The following is a 17,614-nucleotide window of genomic DNA, read 5'->3' on the forward strand; positions in this document are numbered from 1 at the left end:
AAGAAAATAATACAGACCAAGTCAGGGACAATCAAGGCGTTAGCTTAGCTAGATGCTCTAGTGTTCGGCCGGCTTAAACAGCTAAGAAAATAATTCAGACCAAGTCAGGGGCAATCAAGGCGTTAGCTTAGCTAGATGCTCTAGTGTTCGGCCGGCTTAAACAGCTAAGAAAATAATACAGACCAAGTCAGGGACAATCAAGGCGTTAGCTTAGCTAGATGCTCTAGTGTTCGGCCGGCTTAAACAGCTAAGAAAATAATACAGACCAAGTCAGGGGCAATCAAGGCAGTTAGCTCAGCTAGATGCTCTAGTGTTCGGCCGGCTTAAACAGCTAAGAAAATAAAAGACCAAGTCAGCTGTAGTAGGTACAATTTATTCAACCATTCTGTTGCCAGCAACATAAACAATTCAAAATTATTTACAATTCAGTTTTCTTCCCAATTAAAACAGGGTGCTTTAAGTATAGAATTCTTACAATACTATTGACTAATTGTAGACCAAATTATTTCAAATCAAATCTGGAAAAATTATTATTACAAAAAATTCAGAATTACTTTGATACAAAAAGTTATAATTTTCCCAATTTGAATTCATTATTTATCCTTGCCCCACCTCAGCTCTTTCCCTCAAAGGAAATGCTGTTTTTAATTCAATATTTAAATATATACCCCTGTAATAAGTTTGCTAACAAAAATCCAGTTTAAACCAAGAATTGTAAACATTCGACTAGTCTTCATTTTCTGTTAGCAAATAATTCTAACATATCCACTGTTACATTTATCAGGAAATACCACAATATTTGACTCCAGTTGTGTGAAATTTAGCACAATTTTTAACACTCCAATCCACACAGATTTGTTTCAAATAAATGACGAAAACCTTGAAATAATTCTAAGACATATTGCATTATGTACAATAAATACAAAACAACAGCTTCAAAATTGCACACAAAAATAATTTTTGTCTTTGCATTACTGTAAAAGTACAATTAAAAGAAACTAACGTTGAACCTGGGCCAGACAATTTCTGCAACCCTCATAAACAATTCTTTAAGTCTTCCCATATTCTAATTAATGAAAAATGATTCCCACAGAAGAACGAAAAGATTAATTTGCTATTTTTCACAAAATTAAATCATGTTCCTACTAGTTCTTTGCTAATACTGTGGTAGTACTAAATAATTAACCCTTGACTGTCATAGCAATAAAAATAATTTCCCCATTATAGATTGAACTACATTGTTTCCAGGAAAAAAGTTTTCTTGAACCTTAAAGTGCTACTGCGATGAAATTCGACTGTTTCCTTTCGTGGCCGTTTTAAAATATTATCAAGAACTCTATATGAGGAGAAAAATGCCGTTTACAGTTTTCAAATATCTCTTTCCTTTCCAGAGATATTAAAGTTTTTAAAATATGCAAATTAGCAAAGTTGTGACGTCATAGACTCAACCAAATTTTGATCAAATATAAAGATAGTGATATCTCAGCCAATTTGTATCAGAACTCTCTGATTTTTTGCAGTAACACTTTGCTAGTTGCGTTTCACAATATGAACTTAACAATTTGGTTGCCATGGCAACAAACTAGGTTCCAGATCCCTCGATGCTAAAGGCTTTTCTGGCCAATTCTGGCATTTCTTTTCGATATTTGCCGATGATACTTTACATGCGTGCCCTGGCAAGCATATGAATGGATTAGGCAGGCGTCTTGGCTGGGTTTCATTTTTCCAAACTGAAAAATTCTAAAACATTAAAAGCAAATTGGTGGGGACTGGAAAAGAGTTAGTTGCCATGGTAACATAATTTTATAAAGTGTGTAAGTGTATCACCTGCAGAACTATTAGTCTGCCAAGTTTCATCAGTCTCTGCATCAAAATGACTGAGAAAACTCAATTTTTGTACTTGCAATAAAATTGGGTTGAGTAGATGACGTCATCAATCCTCTAATTTGCATATTTTACGAATTTTTTAAGCTTAAATATCTCTGGAACTAAAAAAGATATTTGAAAACGGAAAACGCCATTTTAAATCTTTCGTTAAATACTCAATGAAACACCTAAAATTTCAAGGGGTGAAATTTTGATCATAGTAGCACTTTAAAAATGCACATTGTGTTTGAATAAAGTTATTAAATTAAAGTTGGATTGAATTTTCCTTTAATTAGCCTACTGGCTTATTAAATAGGATAAGGACGATTGAGTAATCAAAAGATCTCAAACATAGTTTGATTCAAATTAACCAAAATAATTTTTATAATTGAAATCACATGTTTTAAAAAAGCTTTAAAATTTTAAGTCACTAGTTTAATGCAAATAAGAGGGCACTCGACTATTATTTGGACACCCTAAACTACCCATTCATTGTGTGTAAGTGGTATTTCTCATTCAGACATTAAAATTATTTTTGTAGACTACAAGTCTCACAAAAATTGTAGAGTGTAACCCTTCTGTAAAGGCTTTTTATGAAGGCCTTTTAAATTGCTTGGTATTTCATGGAATTTTACTGTGGGTTTCCTCACCAATAACTCAAAGACTTTCCAAGTATTGTCACCATGTGAACATTCAGTGGTGCTCTGTTCACAGAAAGAATGGGAGTTTTTACAAGTGCCTAGTATTACAGCAAGAAAATATGCTAGTACCACTTGCTTTATGAAGAACCAACTTCCACCATTGCAGGGTTGTGCATGAGCTCTCCCTCACGGAACCTCCTTTTCAGCTCTCCCCACAGAAGAACCCTCTCTTTAAGTACCCCTTTAAGAAGACCCTTGTTTTCCATGGCTCGTCGGGAGAGGTATGGCAGAACATCTTCTACAGGTCCAAATGGAACATACTTATATACAGCGTATCCCTCGTTACCTGGTTGAAAAGGAAACAAAATTATATTTACTACCTATGATGGTTACTACAATTATCTTAACACTAGGCTAGGGAGGGACTGAACGAGGAGATCATGACTTGAAGTGATACTGCTGAAGTCTTTCTGGATGGGATGCTATATTCCATCAGGTCATAAACCCAGCCTTTTGCCAGCACTTTAAAGGCCGATTTACAGAGTTTGACTTTTGCATGCGACAAGCTTACGACAGGCCTACAACATGTCTTAGGACCATTGACACATGACAAATCCCGTGTAAACAAGTTGTAGGTTTGATTTTTTACACTGCACAATGTGTGTCATAGGCCTGTCTTAAGATTGTCGCCTGCAACAAAGTCCTACCATGTACGGTAAATAGGCCCTAACAATTCCCAAGTTCTCATTTTTACACCTCAGGGGTAGACTGTCCACAGCCCCCTATTTTTTCATGTTTTTTCGATCGACGAGTGCGCAGTGAGAATGGCGAGAGAACTGAACGCCAGTGCAAAATGCAAGAAGCAAGGTTTGCTTTTTGCGTTGAGAAATCGAGAGGCTGTGGACAGTCTACCTCAGGGGTGGATAGAAAAATTGTGTCCGTGTCTATAGCTGAGACACAGCAACCTTATATACTAACCATACAGGGTATACATGAAGAGGATGAAGCAGTCACAGTAGAACCTTAAGTTTGTTATCAGAGTTGTCAAAAGGTTTAACAAAAAAGTATTTCTATAATAATTACTTCCATTCAATTTTATTGCATACCTAATGTAAATGAGATTGGATCAGACATTCCCAAAAGTTGTCCAAAGAAAACCTTCCTTTCCTGTGGTGAGATTCCCAATTCGTGCATCCTGTTGAACAAATAATTTGCAAACATAAACAATCATGAAGGTAACAACTGGTCTAAAATGTAAACACTGTTGTTAAGCCTCAAAACCTTATTGCGGTTTTCAGTGAAATGCGAACTCTGGAATTCAAAATCCAACTACCGAATGTGCTTTTCGCTGCCGTCAATCATAATTATGGCAACAGCCAACGAACTATGAAAAACAGAAACAAACAATTAATGGATCGAAATCAACCAATCACAACTGACAAACGTGACCTTTTGACCAGAATGAAGTGAACTTCTGTTTCCTGAGAGGTCCGCTAAGATGATTGACGGCAGCAAAAAGCATAAACTGTTGGTTGAGAATTGAATTTCAAAGTTTGCATTTCACTGAAAACCGCAATAATGCTTAGAGGGAGTTTCTCTTAGAGGAAATGTTTCACCTTGTCTCAATCCAACATACCTCTTAATAGCCACCTGGATGGAATTCTCATTGTGAGTTGCGACAAGAACATTAGCATTTCCTCTCTTGGTTTCCTCCAGCACAGCATTCATAACTTCATCAAAACATTTACTGGTTGCCTTGTAGCTTTGGTGGATAGGATCTGCATAGCCTAAAGTGCTTGCTCGTAGCCGTTCTTGTTCCATGTAGGCACCTCTGACCAGTTTTGCGCCAAACATGTAACCTTCACGTCTTGCTAGCTCCATGTCTGTCTGGATTTTAGTGTAGGTGTCCTGGGAGAAAATGAGGTGTTAACTTAACAGATTATACAGTCAACTCCCGATAACTCGAACCTTCAAGGGAAAATGAAATTTAAGGTTTGAGTTATCGGGAGTTGAGAACAAATAATCAACGAGTCTCTCGTAGCTCAGTTGGTTAGAGCGCCCAATCGGTATCTGGGAGGCCATGGGGTTCGATTCCCGTCGGGGACTCAGATTTTTTCTTTGTCCCACGCTCATGTCATGTTGAATAAATTCTTCACTAAGTCTATTTATCACCGAGCTTGAAATTTACCATCTTTATTATTTACTAATCAGCTACATTGTTGGTATGAAAGGACTGCAATTTATACAAAGTGTTACAGCTACATAGTCTGCATGCATTGCATGCCCATTATGCTAGTATTATAGGCCTGCAAAAGGTGTGCAAAGGGCTACAGCTACATAGGTCTCTGCACACATTGCATGCCTATAATACTGGTATGATAGGCCCGCGATGTGTGCAAAGGACTACAGCCACAAAGCTCTCTGCACACATTGCATGCCTATAAAACTGGTATGATAGGCCTGCAATGTGTGCAAAGGGCTTAAGGTACATAGTTGTCTGCACACATTGCATGCCTATAATACTGGTATGATAGGCCTGCAATGTGTGCAAAGAGCTACAGCTACGTAGCTCTCTGCATGCATCTCACACCCATAATGCTAGTATATTAGGCCCGAAAAATCTGCGAAGCCACTATTCCATTTGCTTTCCAATTGAAATTTCCAGGATCTTAATGGTTAGCACTCTAGGGACTAAAATGTGGGTTTTCTGCTCCAGAAAAAAAAAGGCTCATGGACGAAATGACATTTGTAGGCCCAAGTCATGTCGCTCCTGGGGCCAGAACCGTTTTATTAATCAAGCTGCTCACGAATGGAACATTTTACCCGACAAAGCAAAAAGCGCATTTGACATTTTAACTTTTAAAAGACATATTAGAAGTATTTGATAAGTTTTTTAATTTCTTATATTCATTTTTTAAAATTTAACTTTTTCATCTTCTATTTTTAATATTCACTTTTTAACCATTTTTATCATATTTGTTATTTATTTTATGCAGGGCCCCACTGAAAACCACCTTTTTGTGACGTGGGCTCCCTGCTAAAATATCTTTATTATTATAGGCGACACCTGCGTGCCTCCCACATGGATAAACAACCTGCAGGGAAATTACTGGTCATGGTAGCACTTAAAAACACAAATTCTGGCAGCACTTACCCTTAAGTAGCACTGGTATGTGTTAAGCACAAGTGGAGAGTCCTTATTAAACTGCCGCATCAAGTCTAAAGTTAGATGTCTTATGGCAGGTTGAAAATATGTCTGCTCAGCATCTACCATAAGCCTGACACCTCTCTTTACAGCATGCTAAAATAAACAGAGATGTTGTCATAAATAACAATACTTTCTAATATTTTTTAATTAAAATTATTATTCATTAAAAAATACCATTGATTTCTTGAATTAGCTGACCCATCCTTAATTGAGCACCCTTCCTCAATTAATCACCCCTTTTGATCGTTGAATTTGGATATAGCTGTACATGTTGTGGTTTAATTTTATCTTTGGTTTAAAATTTTTCAAACCAGTTTGATTTTTATTTCCCTTTGTTTCAAATTATGATAATGAACATGAAACAATGAAAAATAAAAATCAAACTGGTTTGAAAAATTTTAAACCAAATATATAAAATTGAACCACAACATAGCCACCCCTTCCTCAAAATAAACTGATGTCTGGTTTACTCTTCAGTTTTTTATTAAAGTTTGTCTTCAGGACAGCTAACGCTTAGGTTCAATAATTTCTCTTTTTTTAAGCACTCATGGCCCTTGATAAAAGCACAGCCCTTAAAGCTTATTTCCAATCCGTACTGCGCAGACTCTGGGTTTGTTTACGTTCTTGTTTTGAATTCGTCGAAACGTTACACTTCGGTGACAGCATACATGACGTTTTTTAGTCCGCCATTACAGTTCGTTTCGTTCAAGAATTTCAGATGAGCTGAAACGTCGGTTTGAAATAGCGTCAAGGTTCTTCTACTCGTTATTATTTGTTCTGCAAGGATATCTGGCGTTTATAATGAAGAAAAAGGTAAGTTTGTCGCGGAATTTTTAGTTTTGCTTGTAAACATTCCCTTCGTGTGGGCTCACATAAACATTGCAGCCGAGATTGCGCAGTACGGACTGGAATTCATCTTTAACATTAAATATTGTAAACTTGTGACAGCCAATATTAATTTAAGAACAGTTTTTTTCTTATCTTCACCTCAGCAAGAGTTGACAGCCGTTCTGCCATGTTTTCCATTTGATGAAGTTCCTCGTCTTTAAGAACCGAAATAATTGGCCTTCCTGTCTTCTCCTGAAAATAAAAATCACAGCGTAAAGGAAATCAAGATGTAGCATGAATAAAGTGACATCTGTCATAGCCATTAATTTTAAGCATTACTTATTGTTTGCAGTGTCAATTAATTCAATGTCAGTAACTAATGTTGTAATGCTAATTACACCAGTTCAGAAACTTTACTGGTAAATATACACCTGTCTACATGTACTTCTCTCACATTCTTGTCCCCAGAGCCGCTTGTCCCACTAAGCCATCTGAGCCTGGGTCACTTGGCCCTGGGGACACATGATTTGATTGGCTAGTTTTTTAACAAAAAGAATTTAAGGAGGCTCGATGTAGTTTTTTTAGACTAAGGGTGGTTGTTTTGAAAATTAAAATTACCTAGGAAGCCAATGTTCCATTTTTGCCAAAATACACCATAATGATCAAATGTGACCAAATTTTAATTTTTTACCCGTCACTTAGTCACAATGGTTACCATAGCAACGATTGACGTTTTCTTTTGTTCTCAAACAAGCTTGATTTTCTCGAAATCTAGACTGACACTTGGTGTTTATTTTTTGATATGTTAAAGTTTAGTAGATTGACTAACTGTTGACGAAATTTTAGAAAAATCTGTAAGAGCGTTTTCAAGTAAATCAAGAATGAAATTTTCAGAAAAACACCGTTTTAATATAAAATAGGCGCCTTAAAATTGTTTCGTATTATTTGAGCACAGTTTCTCTCACTGAGATATAAATACTTACACCATCAAAGACCATTAACTAAAAGCGAAAGACTTTTTGCGTTAATTTGTTAAAATATATCGACTGCCGATTGTAAGAAATTATAAGAAAATACCAAAAACTTCATTCTTGATTTACTCTAAAACGCTCTTACAGATTTTCCTAAAATTTTGAGCACAGGTAGTAAATCTACTGAAATTGAACATATCAAAAAATGAATACCAAGTGTCAGTCTAGATTTCGAGAAAACCAAGCTTGTTTGAGAACAAAAGAAAACGTCAATGGTTGCTATGGTAACCTTTGTGACAAAGTGACGAGTAAAAAATTAAAATTTGGTCATATTTGATCATTATGGTGTATTTTGGCAAAAATCGAACATTGGCTTCCTAGATAATTTTAATTTTCAAAACAACCACCCTTCGGCTTAAAAAACTACATCGAGCCTCCTTAAGTCAAGCCAATCAAATCAACCATAGTAAAATCCCATGTGTCCCCAGAGCCACTTGAAATTGTTTCTTGTGCCCCAGGCTCAGCCGCCTAAGAGGAAGAAGTGACTCTGGGGACGAGAATGCTTCTCTTAGGAAAAAAAAAAAACATGTAAAGAAATGCAACTTATAGCAGTCTTATTTTGTACATAACGAAAATGTTGAATTACTGGGTACTTACATCTCCCTGTGGTTTAGCTTTGAATAGCTGTGACCACTTCAGCTGTGGTGTGAGAAATTCATGCCATTCTATGACATCAATATCACTGGAATTGGAAATTAAATTAACATTTTAATTTATAATAATTGTTAACAACCAACTTTGATCTTGCAAGCTTGAGCAGAGTGAATGCAAAATTAGCAAGTGTTGTAACATCTTTTATACCATGCCATAGAAAATACAGCCAATCAGAATACAGGAAAGCCGTTGTATATTCGACGGTATTCAACCCAACCTTCCCATAGTGCGCTGCGACTGTATTCTCGACGAAATTAAGTAAGCGTATTTTCTATGGCATGGTATAAAATAGTTACACAACACTTTCTCGTGGTATACTATGGAATATCCCACTTGTCACTTGTATTTTCTTGGCATACACACTCGCCTAAAGGCTCGTGTGTATACCGAGAAAATTCAAGTGACTCGTGGGATATTCCATAGTATACCACTCGAAAGCGTTGCATAACTAGTATGTAATTAATTAGAGTAATGGAGTAGGTATTCTGGAGTTCACTTTACCCTGACTTGTTGGTGTCAATCAAGTCAAATATTCTGTTGGCTTCTTCTGGGCTCATTTCAACCTACAAATAAACAAATGATGTTTTACTAATATTTAACTACATGACGTGTCATTGTTTCAGTTAAAACAAGTGAAAGTATGGATAATATATAAAAACATTATGGATGCCTTTTTTGGAAAAATAGACTGACCACAAGAAAGAAGTGCCTACCCAAAAATAATAACAAAATTTTTGGCTTCTAAATTGGAACTTTATGGTTACCATGGTAACAGTGTTTTCCTGTTCAGAAGGGGCCTAATAGGTGGCTGGGGGAACTTTATTATGGCTAGCTAAAGACAATAACATTTTGTCACATGAACATTACAGTGAATTAAATCTTAGATTTGAATACAAATATTTTTACAAAGAGTGTTGGAAAATGTAGCATAATTTAATGTAAATAGACCAGAATCGTTTTTGTACTTATATTATATTTTAGTTTAAACAGTGTCCCCGATTAGTAAGCTTAAGGCTAGCTAGAAGACTAGACACTTAAATAAAGTTCTTATTATTATTATTATTATATTATTCCTTATCATACCCCAAGCCTTTCCAGGCCTTCAAAGAACTTGTCCCTGGCAACAATGTTTCCAATCTTGTTCATCTTGACAGAGTCAGAGGCCAAGTGATCAAAGAAATATTGTGTCTGATTCAGGATTTCTGAGATTCTCATCTGTTAGAAATAAAAAATAAGGATATAACAAGTAATCAGTGAAGGTCATGGGTTCGACTCCCGTTGGGGGAACTCGGAAAATCTTTTTTCCGAGTATTCAACTTGAGAACGCTTCTTCATTTACTATCAGTGACATTGTTCAATTTAAGTCAACTGATTGTCTTTATAATAATTCAGAATGTGAGATATTAAAACTAATAATAATTAATTTTAATATTTCTTTTTTTTACGAGGAAACACACAATTTTTGCTTGTTTATAAAATCTGCAAGCCCAACAGAAAATTTCATTAGCTAGCCCCAGACTTAACACATCGCTACACTATATAAAGGAGCCTCCAATTGTCTAAATAAAGGTACATGTAGCTAGAAGCAAAAGCCATGGATGAATTATAATTTACTTACAAGTATCTGTGGCCTTCCCAAAGCGGTCACCTTGATTGCAGCAAAGCCATCCTTAGATGCAGCTCCTAGATGTGATTATCATAAAATTTAAAATTAATATTACCCAAGCACAACCGGAACTTGCTTGTGCAAATTTGAATTTATAATAATTATAATAATAATAATAATAATCAACTTTATTTATAGAGGGTGAACACATAACAGTAAGAAACTGACAAACCAGTGGCCCTCTAATATAAAATACAATCAAGAACTAAAAATAATGCTAAAAATCTAACAATCTAAAATTACAAAATTTAGTTTAAAATACGCTATAACATAAAAACAAGGTAAAAATTACTCTAAATTGACGAAATTGATATAAAAGAATTAACTAAAAAGTAAAATGATCTTAATGTTTGACTAATGTATGTATCTTTAAACAATTCAAACGTAGCCTTCTTAAAACTTACTAAAAATTGTAAATTTGTAACTTTACTCGAAGCAAACATCAAGCAGAGTAGTTCCAACAATACGTCAGTTGTCAACACTGCTTAGTTGTGCAAAATGAAAGATCAGGTTTTACAGTGCTGTAACTGTTTTGTTTATTGTGGTAGGAGCAGTGGCTTAATGGTTAGCACACCAGACTCCGGATCGAACAGGCCCCAGGTTCGAGCCCTGGCCGGGGTTGCTGTGTCGTGTTCTTGGACAAGATTCTTAACTCTCATAGTGCCTCTCTCAACCCAGGTGTATAAATGGGTACCAGCAAAATAATGCTTGGGGGATACCCTGTGATGGACTAGCATCCCATCCAGGGGGGAGTAGAAATATTCCTAGCCACTTAATGCTCCCGGATAAGCTCTGGCAGTATTGGCCACTTGGTTGAGGCTTCCCTATTAATTTGTTTATTACCGTGCCAAAAAATGTAAAAACTCAGAGACTCAAAGGTTAGTGCAGAATGCAATATGGCAAATCAATTGACCGAATAATAATAATTCAATTTAGTGTGGGCGCTTGCTAACGCGTAGTGCCTATTGTAAGTAAGTGAGCTCGAGATGCAGATAAGCAGTGTTCAGCATAAACGTGAACTCTGCAACACTCGTTAATGTTTCTTTTACACGACCTAATCAGCAGATCAGTCGAGCTGTCCTACCTCCTTCCACTCTCCAAAATGGCGGATTAGATCGTAAGAAATGTAGCAAACATTTAAATCACGTGACAACCTACATCTGGGAAAAAGAATGCCGTAATTGAAACGTCACACAAGCGGGCGATTAGTTGACATTCTAAGAGCACAATTTTTTAGTAAAGAAAGTTTTCAATCATTTAAACCCGTTGTTTTTTATGTAAACTTTCGCTAACTTGGTTTTATAAAAGACTATTGAAGCAGCAAACGTGATATTTGTGCTTTTCGTGCAAAGGTTTGTAACATGATACCTTTGTTTTTCTCTTAGATTGCTATGATGCGTTTACGTCTAATTAAATTAACGCCACAGATTCTACAAGAATCATACCGCATTGTCCCCTTCAGCATTTAGAAAAAGACCTAAAAAATTACAAATTTTGAGAACAGTGCACGAGCAGAGAGGAAAAACTATGAATTACAAAGCATAAAATGTCAAAATTGCGACTTTTCCCCCCGAAATTGTCGCTAAAATTGCAGCTTTTTTCCCGAAATTGTCGCTAAAGCATTTCGTGCGCCAGATCATGTTCTCGCCACGGTCTGGTGAACACGTCACACGCTCACTCAAGCATGAAGCCGAGAAGCACGTAATGTGAAGATTTTTTTCAAGAAATGTCGGAACCGTCACGAAAGCACGTTCAAACACTAAAGAGGCAGAGATTTTACAAAATAAAACGGAGGTTAGTTCAACCGATGGAGAACAAATCAAAGGAAAGGAAGTGACGGATGTAACATGATACTGTTGTTTTTCTCGCAGATCTTTGTGATGCCTTTTATGTCTAATTAAATTAACGCCACTGACTCTACAGGAATTCTACCGCATTGAAAAGCACATCACGTTAGGCTTTAATTCAAAATTTCTTAACACGTTCCTGTTATTTTAATTTTCGATAGCTTGAATTTCAGTTTGATATTGAAACAGCAAACGAGATACTTTTGTTTTTGTCAAAAATATGTAACATTAGACTTTTGTTTTTGTCGAAAACGGATGTAAGATGATTATATGGTAACGTGATTTATTTTCTGCAAACAAGGCGACATTGATTATAACACAGATATTATCAATTAATTATGAGATGCTAGATCACCTTTTCTAAGAAAACAGCGGTGCCATATGAAGAATTATTTCACATGAACTGCTATGACGCCTTAGTGTCTAATTCAATTAATTTGTTGTTTTAACTTGGCGCCACGGAGTCTGCACAAATCCTTCTGCAGAAGAAACACGCAATGTTCGTGATGTAGACTGATCTGCGCATGCGTGTAGCACAAAGTATTTTGTTCCAGAAAGAATTGTACCACAAGGAGAGCATAGTGCTTTCTGAAACAAATATATACCTTGAGTTCTTCAATTGTAAGTATCGTAAATATACTCCCCGTTTTACCAAGGGCACACGGTCAGGTGCTCTCCATCCCCTCCCCCCTTTAGAGAAATAATTAATTAATTGATATTAATTAATTAATTGGAGATTAAAAGTTTACACCGCGTTAGCGGTTTAGTGGTTTAGGGGTTTAGCAGACGCCAACCCACCAAACCATCACAATAGTGCATTCTGCACTAAAAAGGAGTAAAATATCTTGCCCAAGAACACAATTCTGGCCAGGGTTCAAACCCCGACTTCTTCATCCAAGTCCAGCAAACTAACCATTATTTATAAGGCCACCACACCTCGGCGATCTCACATAGCATATTTTAGGCACAATGTACCTCACCAGCCCCAACCTATACCTGCCAACTGTTTCTGGGTCAAAGGCGTGAGATTTTTTCCTGAGAGTGTCAGGATTTCCGAAGACGACACGAGCATGTCCGAAGCCGTCCGGAGTATTCCAAAGATGTTCCGACAGTATCCCGGTTCCAGTCCCAGGACGTGTTTTGCTAAACACAATGTTTTTTTAATGCATTTCTTGTCAAAACTCTGAGATCTTTGGAAAAAGTATCGTCATTTACTCATTTTACACGGAGTTTTCGTTTCTCGCATTGGCTTGAGTTGACATTTTTCTGGAAAGTGTGTCAGTTATGGTTGTAATAACTCACATTTTTCAACTAGGCGTGAGAAATTGGTTAGTAAGCGTGAGTTGGCGTGAGATTGAAGTTTTCAACTCGCAGGCGTGAGACTCACGCCTAAGGCGTGAGAGTTGGCAGGTATACCAACCCCATGTCTCATTATTATAATTCAAATGACAAAGGGAAAATTGGAATCCTGATTTTTGAACCTCCAAGGCAAACATAAATTGTTTCAAGAATTTAGGAGTTCAAGAAATTAGGGGTAAATTTGTAGTGTTTCAGTGAGGGAAGCAAATCTAAGAGAAATGACTTCTGGTGCGAGTTAAAGAGAGATTCAAGAAATCAGGATTCCAGCGTTGAAAGACCACCATTTAGGATGTTAAGTTAGCAGGATGGTTCTATCCCTGTTCACAACCAAACAACAATAAAATGTACATTTAAATAAATTAACACTGACACATTGTTTTTTTATAAACATGAATACCTGCTGCATCAATGCATTTCAGAAATGTGTTAACTCTCTTGTCGCACTCCTCCTCGCCTTCATAGAAATACGTCCTGGCACTGACTACTCCTTTCCTTCTGTCGGCAAACTCAATATGGGGTTTGTACTGGGCGTGCTCATCAGCCGGGTCCATTGATTCGTCCTGATTTCTGCCCATGTGACCTTTAGTTTCATTTTCTGACAAGTCCTCCTCTACAGAATAATCCAAAATTGCACCAACTCCAAACTTTTCTAAATTTGAAATAACGGGCTTGATTGCCTCTTGATCTTCGCCAGCCACAAAATGACCATAGAAAGAAGCTTTCATTAATCTTCTGAACAAATGCTTGCCGAGAACTTTTTGGCCAAGATGGAGCAGCTAAGATTAAAACAAAATTCTCCCACATCAATGTTATTTATAATCTAATTATAAGACAGTTTAGGGCTATATAGGGGGCATTCAGTCGCAGACCACCATGTGCCCAGACCACATCATCGCGAGACCGAGACCCCCAGAAAAAAGGCCCCGACGGAGGCACAAAATAGTTTAAACTGAGACCACCGGAGTTTAGTAGACCCTCTAAATGGTTTTAGGATAGAAGCCAGTATAATCAGTTACTAAATCAATAAAAAACCGAAAACTACAGTCAACCCCTGACTTGCAATTGGGGACACCTCAGTATTATGGACACCCTGTTATTATGGTCAGGAGTTGAGCTCCTTGCAAATAACACCTTATTACTGATTAGAATATGAATCCTGCTATTACAGACTTTCTCTATTACAAAAACCAAACTATTTATAAATAACGGGTTGTTATGTCCCAAAGGTGTCGTTATAGTACGGATGGTAACATTGAAATCTCGAAAACAAAATTTTGGGAATAAATGACTGTGTAGCGCATATAATTAGTGCAAACGATAATTTAAAATGTAAAATGTAAAATGTGCCAGAGATAGAAAAATGTTTCCAGGCGTTTGAGCGGGAGTCGTACTTCCACGACCTTTCATTGCCAGTGGAGTCCCAAAGGTGTCTGTTATAGTAGGAGTTGACTGTATTAATAAAAATTGACAGTTAACGAATTGATTTCAACAGGCCTATATGCCCTTTACGAAAATGTTTGTAATTAAGAAAAGTATTATGGAAATTATGAAACAAAAACAAAATTCAGACCGCCACTACTTCATTAGATTAGTAACAGTATACACAGATGGATTTATGTGTAGGGTGAAATTACTACGTGTGACCTATTAGACACAAAAATAAATTAACTACTGAAGGATACAAAATGAAAATATGCAAGCTAAAAATATAATCAAGTAATTTGGGATATTTGTAGGTTTCCCTACAATCAGCCAGCTCTAAAGGAAGAATATGTGTTTAACAATACGTGAGGGGGCAAAATTCCTGTGTCTGGGGGCGTGTTTGGGGGCGTGCAAAATTCCACAAGGAATGACCACAGTTGTAAAGCTTGACCTACTTATCTCCAAACCCATGCTGTTATCAGCATGATTTCCTGAAAGATTTTGGAATCACCAGTAATCTTGTTAGAAATCGTATCAGAAATAACATAGTAAATGTGGTTCAGACACTCTAGACTAGTTTTTATAACCACTTTCACGGGGAAGGAACTGAAACTAGAGATACATGTACACTGTACTTCCTCATGTTCACAAAGAACATATATTTGGTTCAGATTAATTTCCGTAAACAAAACCCAAACCACAGCAAACCAGGTAGAAACCAAACTATAAATACAGAAAAGAAATTCTGCTTTTGCTGAAGAAAACGTCATTTAAAATGCTTGCTTTTGATCATTCATGCGGCCGAACGGGTTTATTTTAAAATTTAATAAGGTGGGATGGATCTGGGAAGGCGCATCATGGCATTTATAAATGGATAACTTTAGGACAGTATTATGAAAATATATTGTAATTATTATTTTGAGGATGTGAAGCAGGCATAAAATAAGACAACTGGTGGGAAAAATGACAATCTTTTTAGTGTGTAGTCCCTAACTATAGACGGCTAGACGAATTAAATTAGCATTTTTGGCGACGAGCGAAAATTGTGCAACAGTTTCTCGCATTCGATTTGCAACACAAACTGAAATTGTTTATTCAGTGTACCAACCGATCTCAAAACGGATAGTAAAACGACATTTGGAACATTTTTTCTTCCCAAATAAACAATCCAAAATGAGAAAACGGTCAAAACGAACGAAATATTCATGTAAGATAATTAACTTCCTCGTACTTTGCTAATCGCATGCACTTTGATAGCTTATGGCTGTGTCGTAATCAAGAAATCGAGACAGATCTTTGCGTAGCGGAAAATCAATTCGTCTGAGTTATTATACAAGTGGAAGAAAACAACGTATTTAAAACTTACAACAACTTCAATACTCTAAACCGTGAAATGAATGGTCCAACTCCAAGTATGTGCGAAAGTTTGTAAACAATAAACATTAAACAACTTAAGTTTATAATTTCCTGGCGCGAAGGCAAGCTTATATACTGCAAGATTAGAATACACGAATATTTGTGGAAATGTATCCTAAACCATGACGACTTTTTCCTAAATTTTAATTATCAACGTCTTTAGCTTGAAATGTTACGTAAGTCATTGTCAGATGTTCTTTGGTAAATTATTATTCCTATTTAAGTTAACTTATAAAAACTTCGGAAACTTCGGCCCCGGACTTCGGCGCGACGCTAGCGAGATCCTTACGTAATTTAACAGGTAGTAGAAAATCTTAAAATAACGTTTACTAACCTCTCTGTTTCTGTTCACCAGAAAGTCGAAGGAGCATAGTCTAAAGATCGCTAACGCTCGAATAATTTCCCAAGAAGTTTTCGATCGGAACGCATTTTTACCGTCGTTGAAGCTGAAACCGCGATGCGTTTGCTCTGAACTGGCGGCGATCTGACCCTGTTCGGGTGAAATTGTAGTTGTCCTAGAAACTTCAGCAACGCTGTGACTACTGCATCTTGTTAAGAATAGCAACGATCGAACAGCATTTGGCGATGGTGCGTTAAAAAGAAGTTTTGATCTCAGAGACCTGACACTCTTCGCCATTTTGAACGTAATCGCGCGACTGAATGAAATTCGCACATTTGTATTGTTGGCGCGACTTTCGCGCGCGTGTGATTAAAACCTGCTTTTCTGGTTTGTTCATTGGGCATGCAAAGCGTCCGGTAGATTATAAATGCAGAACACTTTTTTCGCTTGCAAGCCGACAAAAATCTACACAATTAAACAGCAAATAAATAAGGCTTATTTTTGTGGTCAAAAGGCAAAAAGTATTTTTAGCGTTTTATTGGGACCTTTTTATTTTTTTTTAAAAAAAAAAAGATAAATAGAATCATTAATTATGGATACGCGTTTGACTAAATACGACAATACGTGCGATTTGTGACGATCCATACACATCTGGACAAAATTAAAATAGAAAGAGTATATGCAACCATTTGGTTTAAATTTTATGTGTGTTAGCGAAGGCCAATTTTTTTCTGAAGTTACATTAAAATCTTCGAATAAACCTTCGAGAACCGAGTTTAATGCCTGCGGGCTGAATTATTCGTATTAATTATTCGTATCAGTTTTAAATGTAAGTACCGGTAACTCTTGTTTTATCCTCACTGTTAGGAACTTGTTAAAACAGTTTTAAGTAGTATAATATATTATTTATAAACACCAGACAAGCTTGCCTCGCCGTGATGACAATAATGCGATGTTTCGTAAAACATGACAAAAAAATGGCATTGCAACTCAGACAAAATAAAATAAAATAAAAACTTTTATATCACTCGTCTTTAATTTTGAACTTTTATGTTTTTTACTTTTTATTTACAATGTTAACTGTTTTCTACTGTGCCTGTGAGAGAGTGAGCGTTTCTGTCAGAAATTATGACACAAAGCCGTTGCTGTCATGCATAGAAAACGGGAGTTAGCTGATCTAATCATTGTTTTAGCAGACACAAAACGGCATGCAAGTAAAACCGACAATTTATAAGTATTATTGTGCCTAAAATCCAGAATATGTTACGCCAGTGCCCGCGGGTCGAAAAATTTTCGCCTTTCCTCTTTTGGAGCATTCAAAGGTACACCTTTGCCT

General features: G+C 36.5%; 1 protein-coding gene across 2 annotated transcripts; it reads right to left on the reverse strand.

The window, feature by feature from the left end:
• Positions 1–357: 357 nt before the first annotated feature.
• LOC144646085 (proline dehydrogenase 1, mitochondrial-like) lies at positions 358–16,615 on the reverse strand. 2 transcript variants are annotated; one of them, XM_078505609.1, is made up of 13 exons: positions 16,273–16,615; positions 13,498–13,876; positions 9,847–9,911; positions 9,312–9,443; positions 8,730–8,791; positions 8,172–8,256; positions 6,703–6,795; positions 5,662–5,808; positions 4,144–4,415; positions 3,614–3,702; positions 2,532–2,853; positions 2,094–2,500; positions 358–1,267 (listed from the first exon to the last, which is right to left on the reverse strand). In XM_078505609.1, exons 1-11 carry the CDS (start codon positions 16,573–16,575, stop codon positions 2,645–2,647), a joined length of 1,836 nt encoding a protein of 611 aa, XP_078361735.1. In that variant the 5' UTR covers positions 16,576–16,615; the 3' UTR covers positions 358–1,267; positions 2,094–2,500; positions 2,532–2,644. The 2 variants fall into 2 exon arrangements, with proteins under 2 accessions (XP_078361735.1, XP_078361734.1); XM_078505608.1 differs by having other exon boundaries at positions 2,094–2,853.
• Positions 16,616–17,614: the final 999 nt, after the last annotated feature.

The sequence above is a fragment of the Oculina patagonica genome, chromosome 3, assembly GCF_052425735.1.
Source record: "Oculina patagonica isolate OP01 chromosome 3, crgOcupat, whole genome shotgun sequence".
Lineage (NCBI taxonomy): Eukaryota > Metazoa > Cnidaria > Anthozoa > Scleractinia > Oculinidae > Oculina > Oculina patagonica.

Bases quoted from the DNA above. Each gene is read 5' to 3' on its own strand.
- LOC144646085 (XM_078505609.1), bottom strand. From the start codon at position 16,575: ATGGCGAAGAGTGTCAGGTCTCTGAGATCAAAACTTCTTTTTAACGCA. The intron at 9,912-13,497 runs GTATTCATGTTT...AATCACATCTAG, and splicing joins GAAATGCATTGATGCAGCAG to GAGCTGCATCTAAGGATGGC. The intron at 9,444-9,846 runs GTAAGTAAATTA...TATTTCTAACAG, and splicing joins TGGGAAGGCCACAGATACTT to ATGAGAATCTCAGAAATCCT.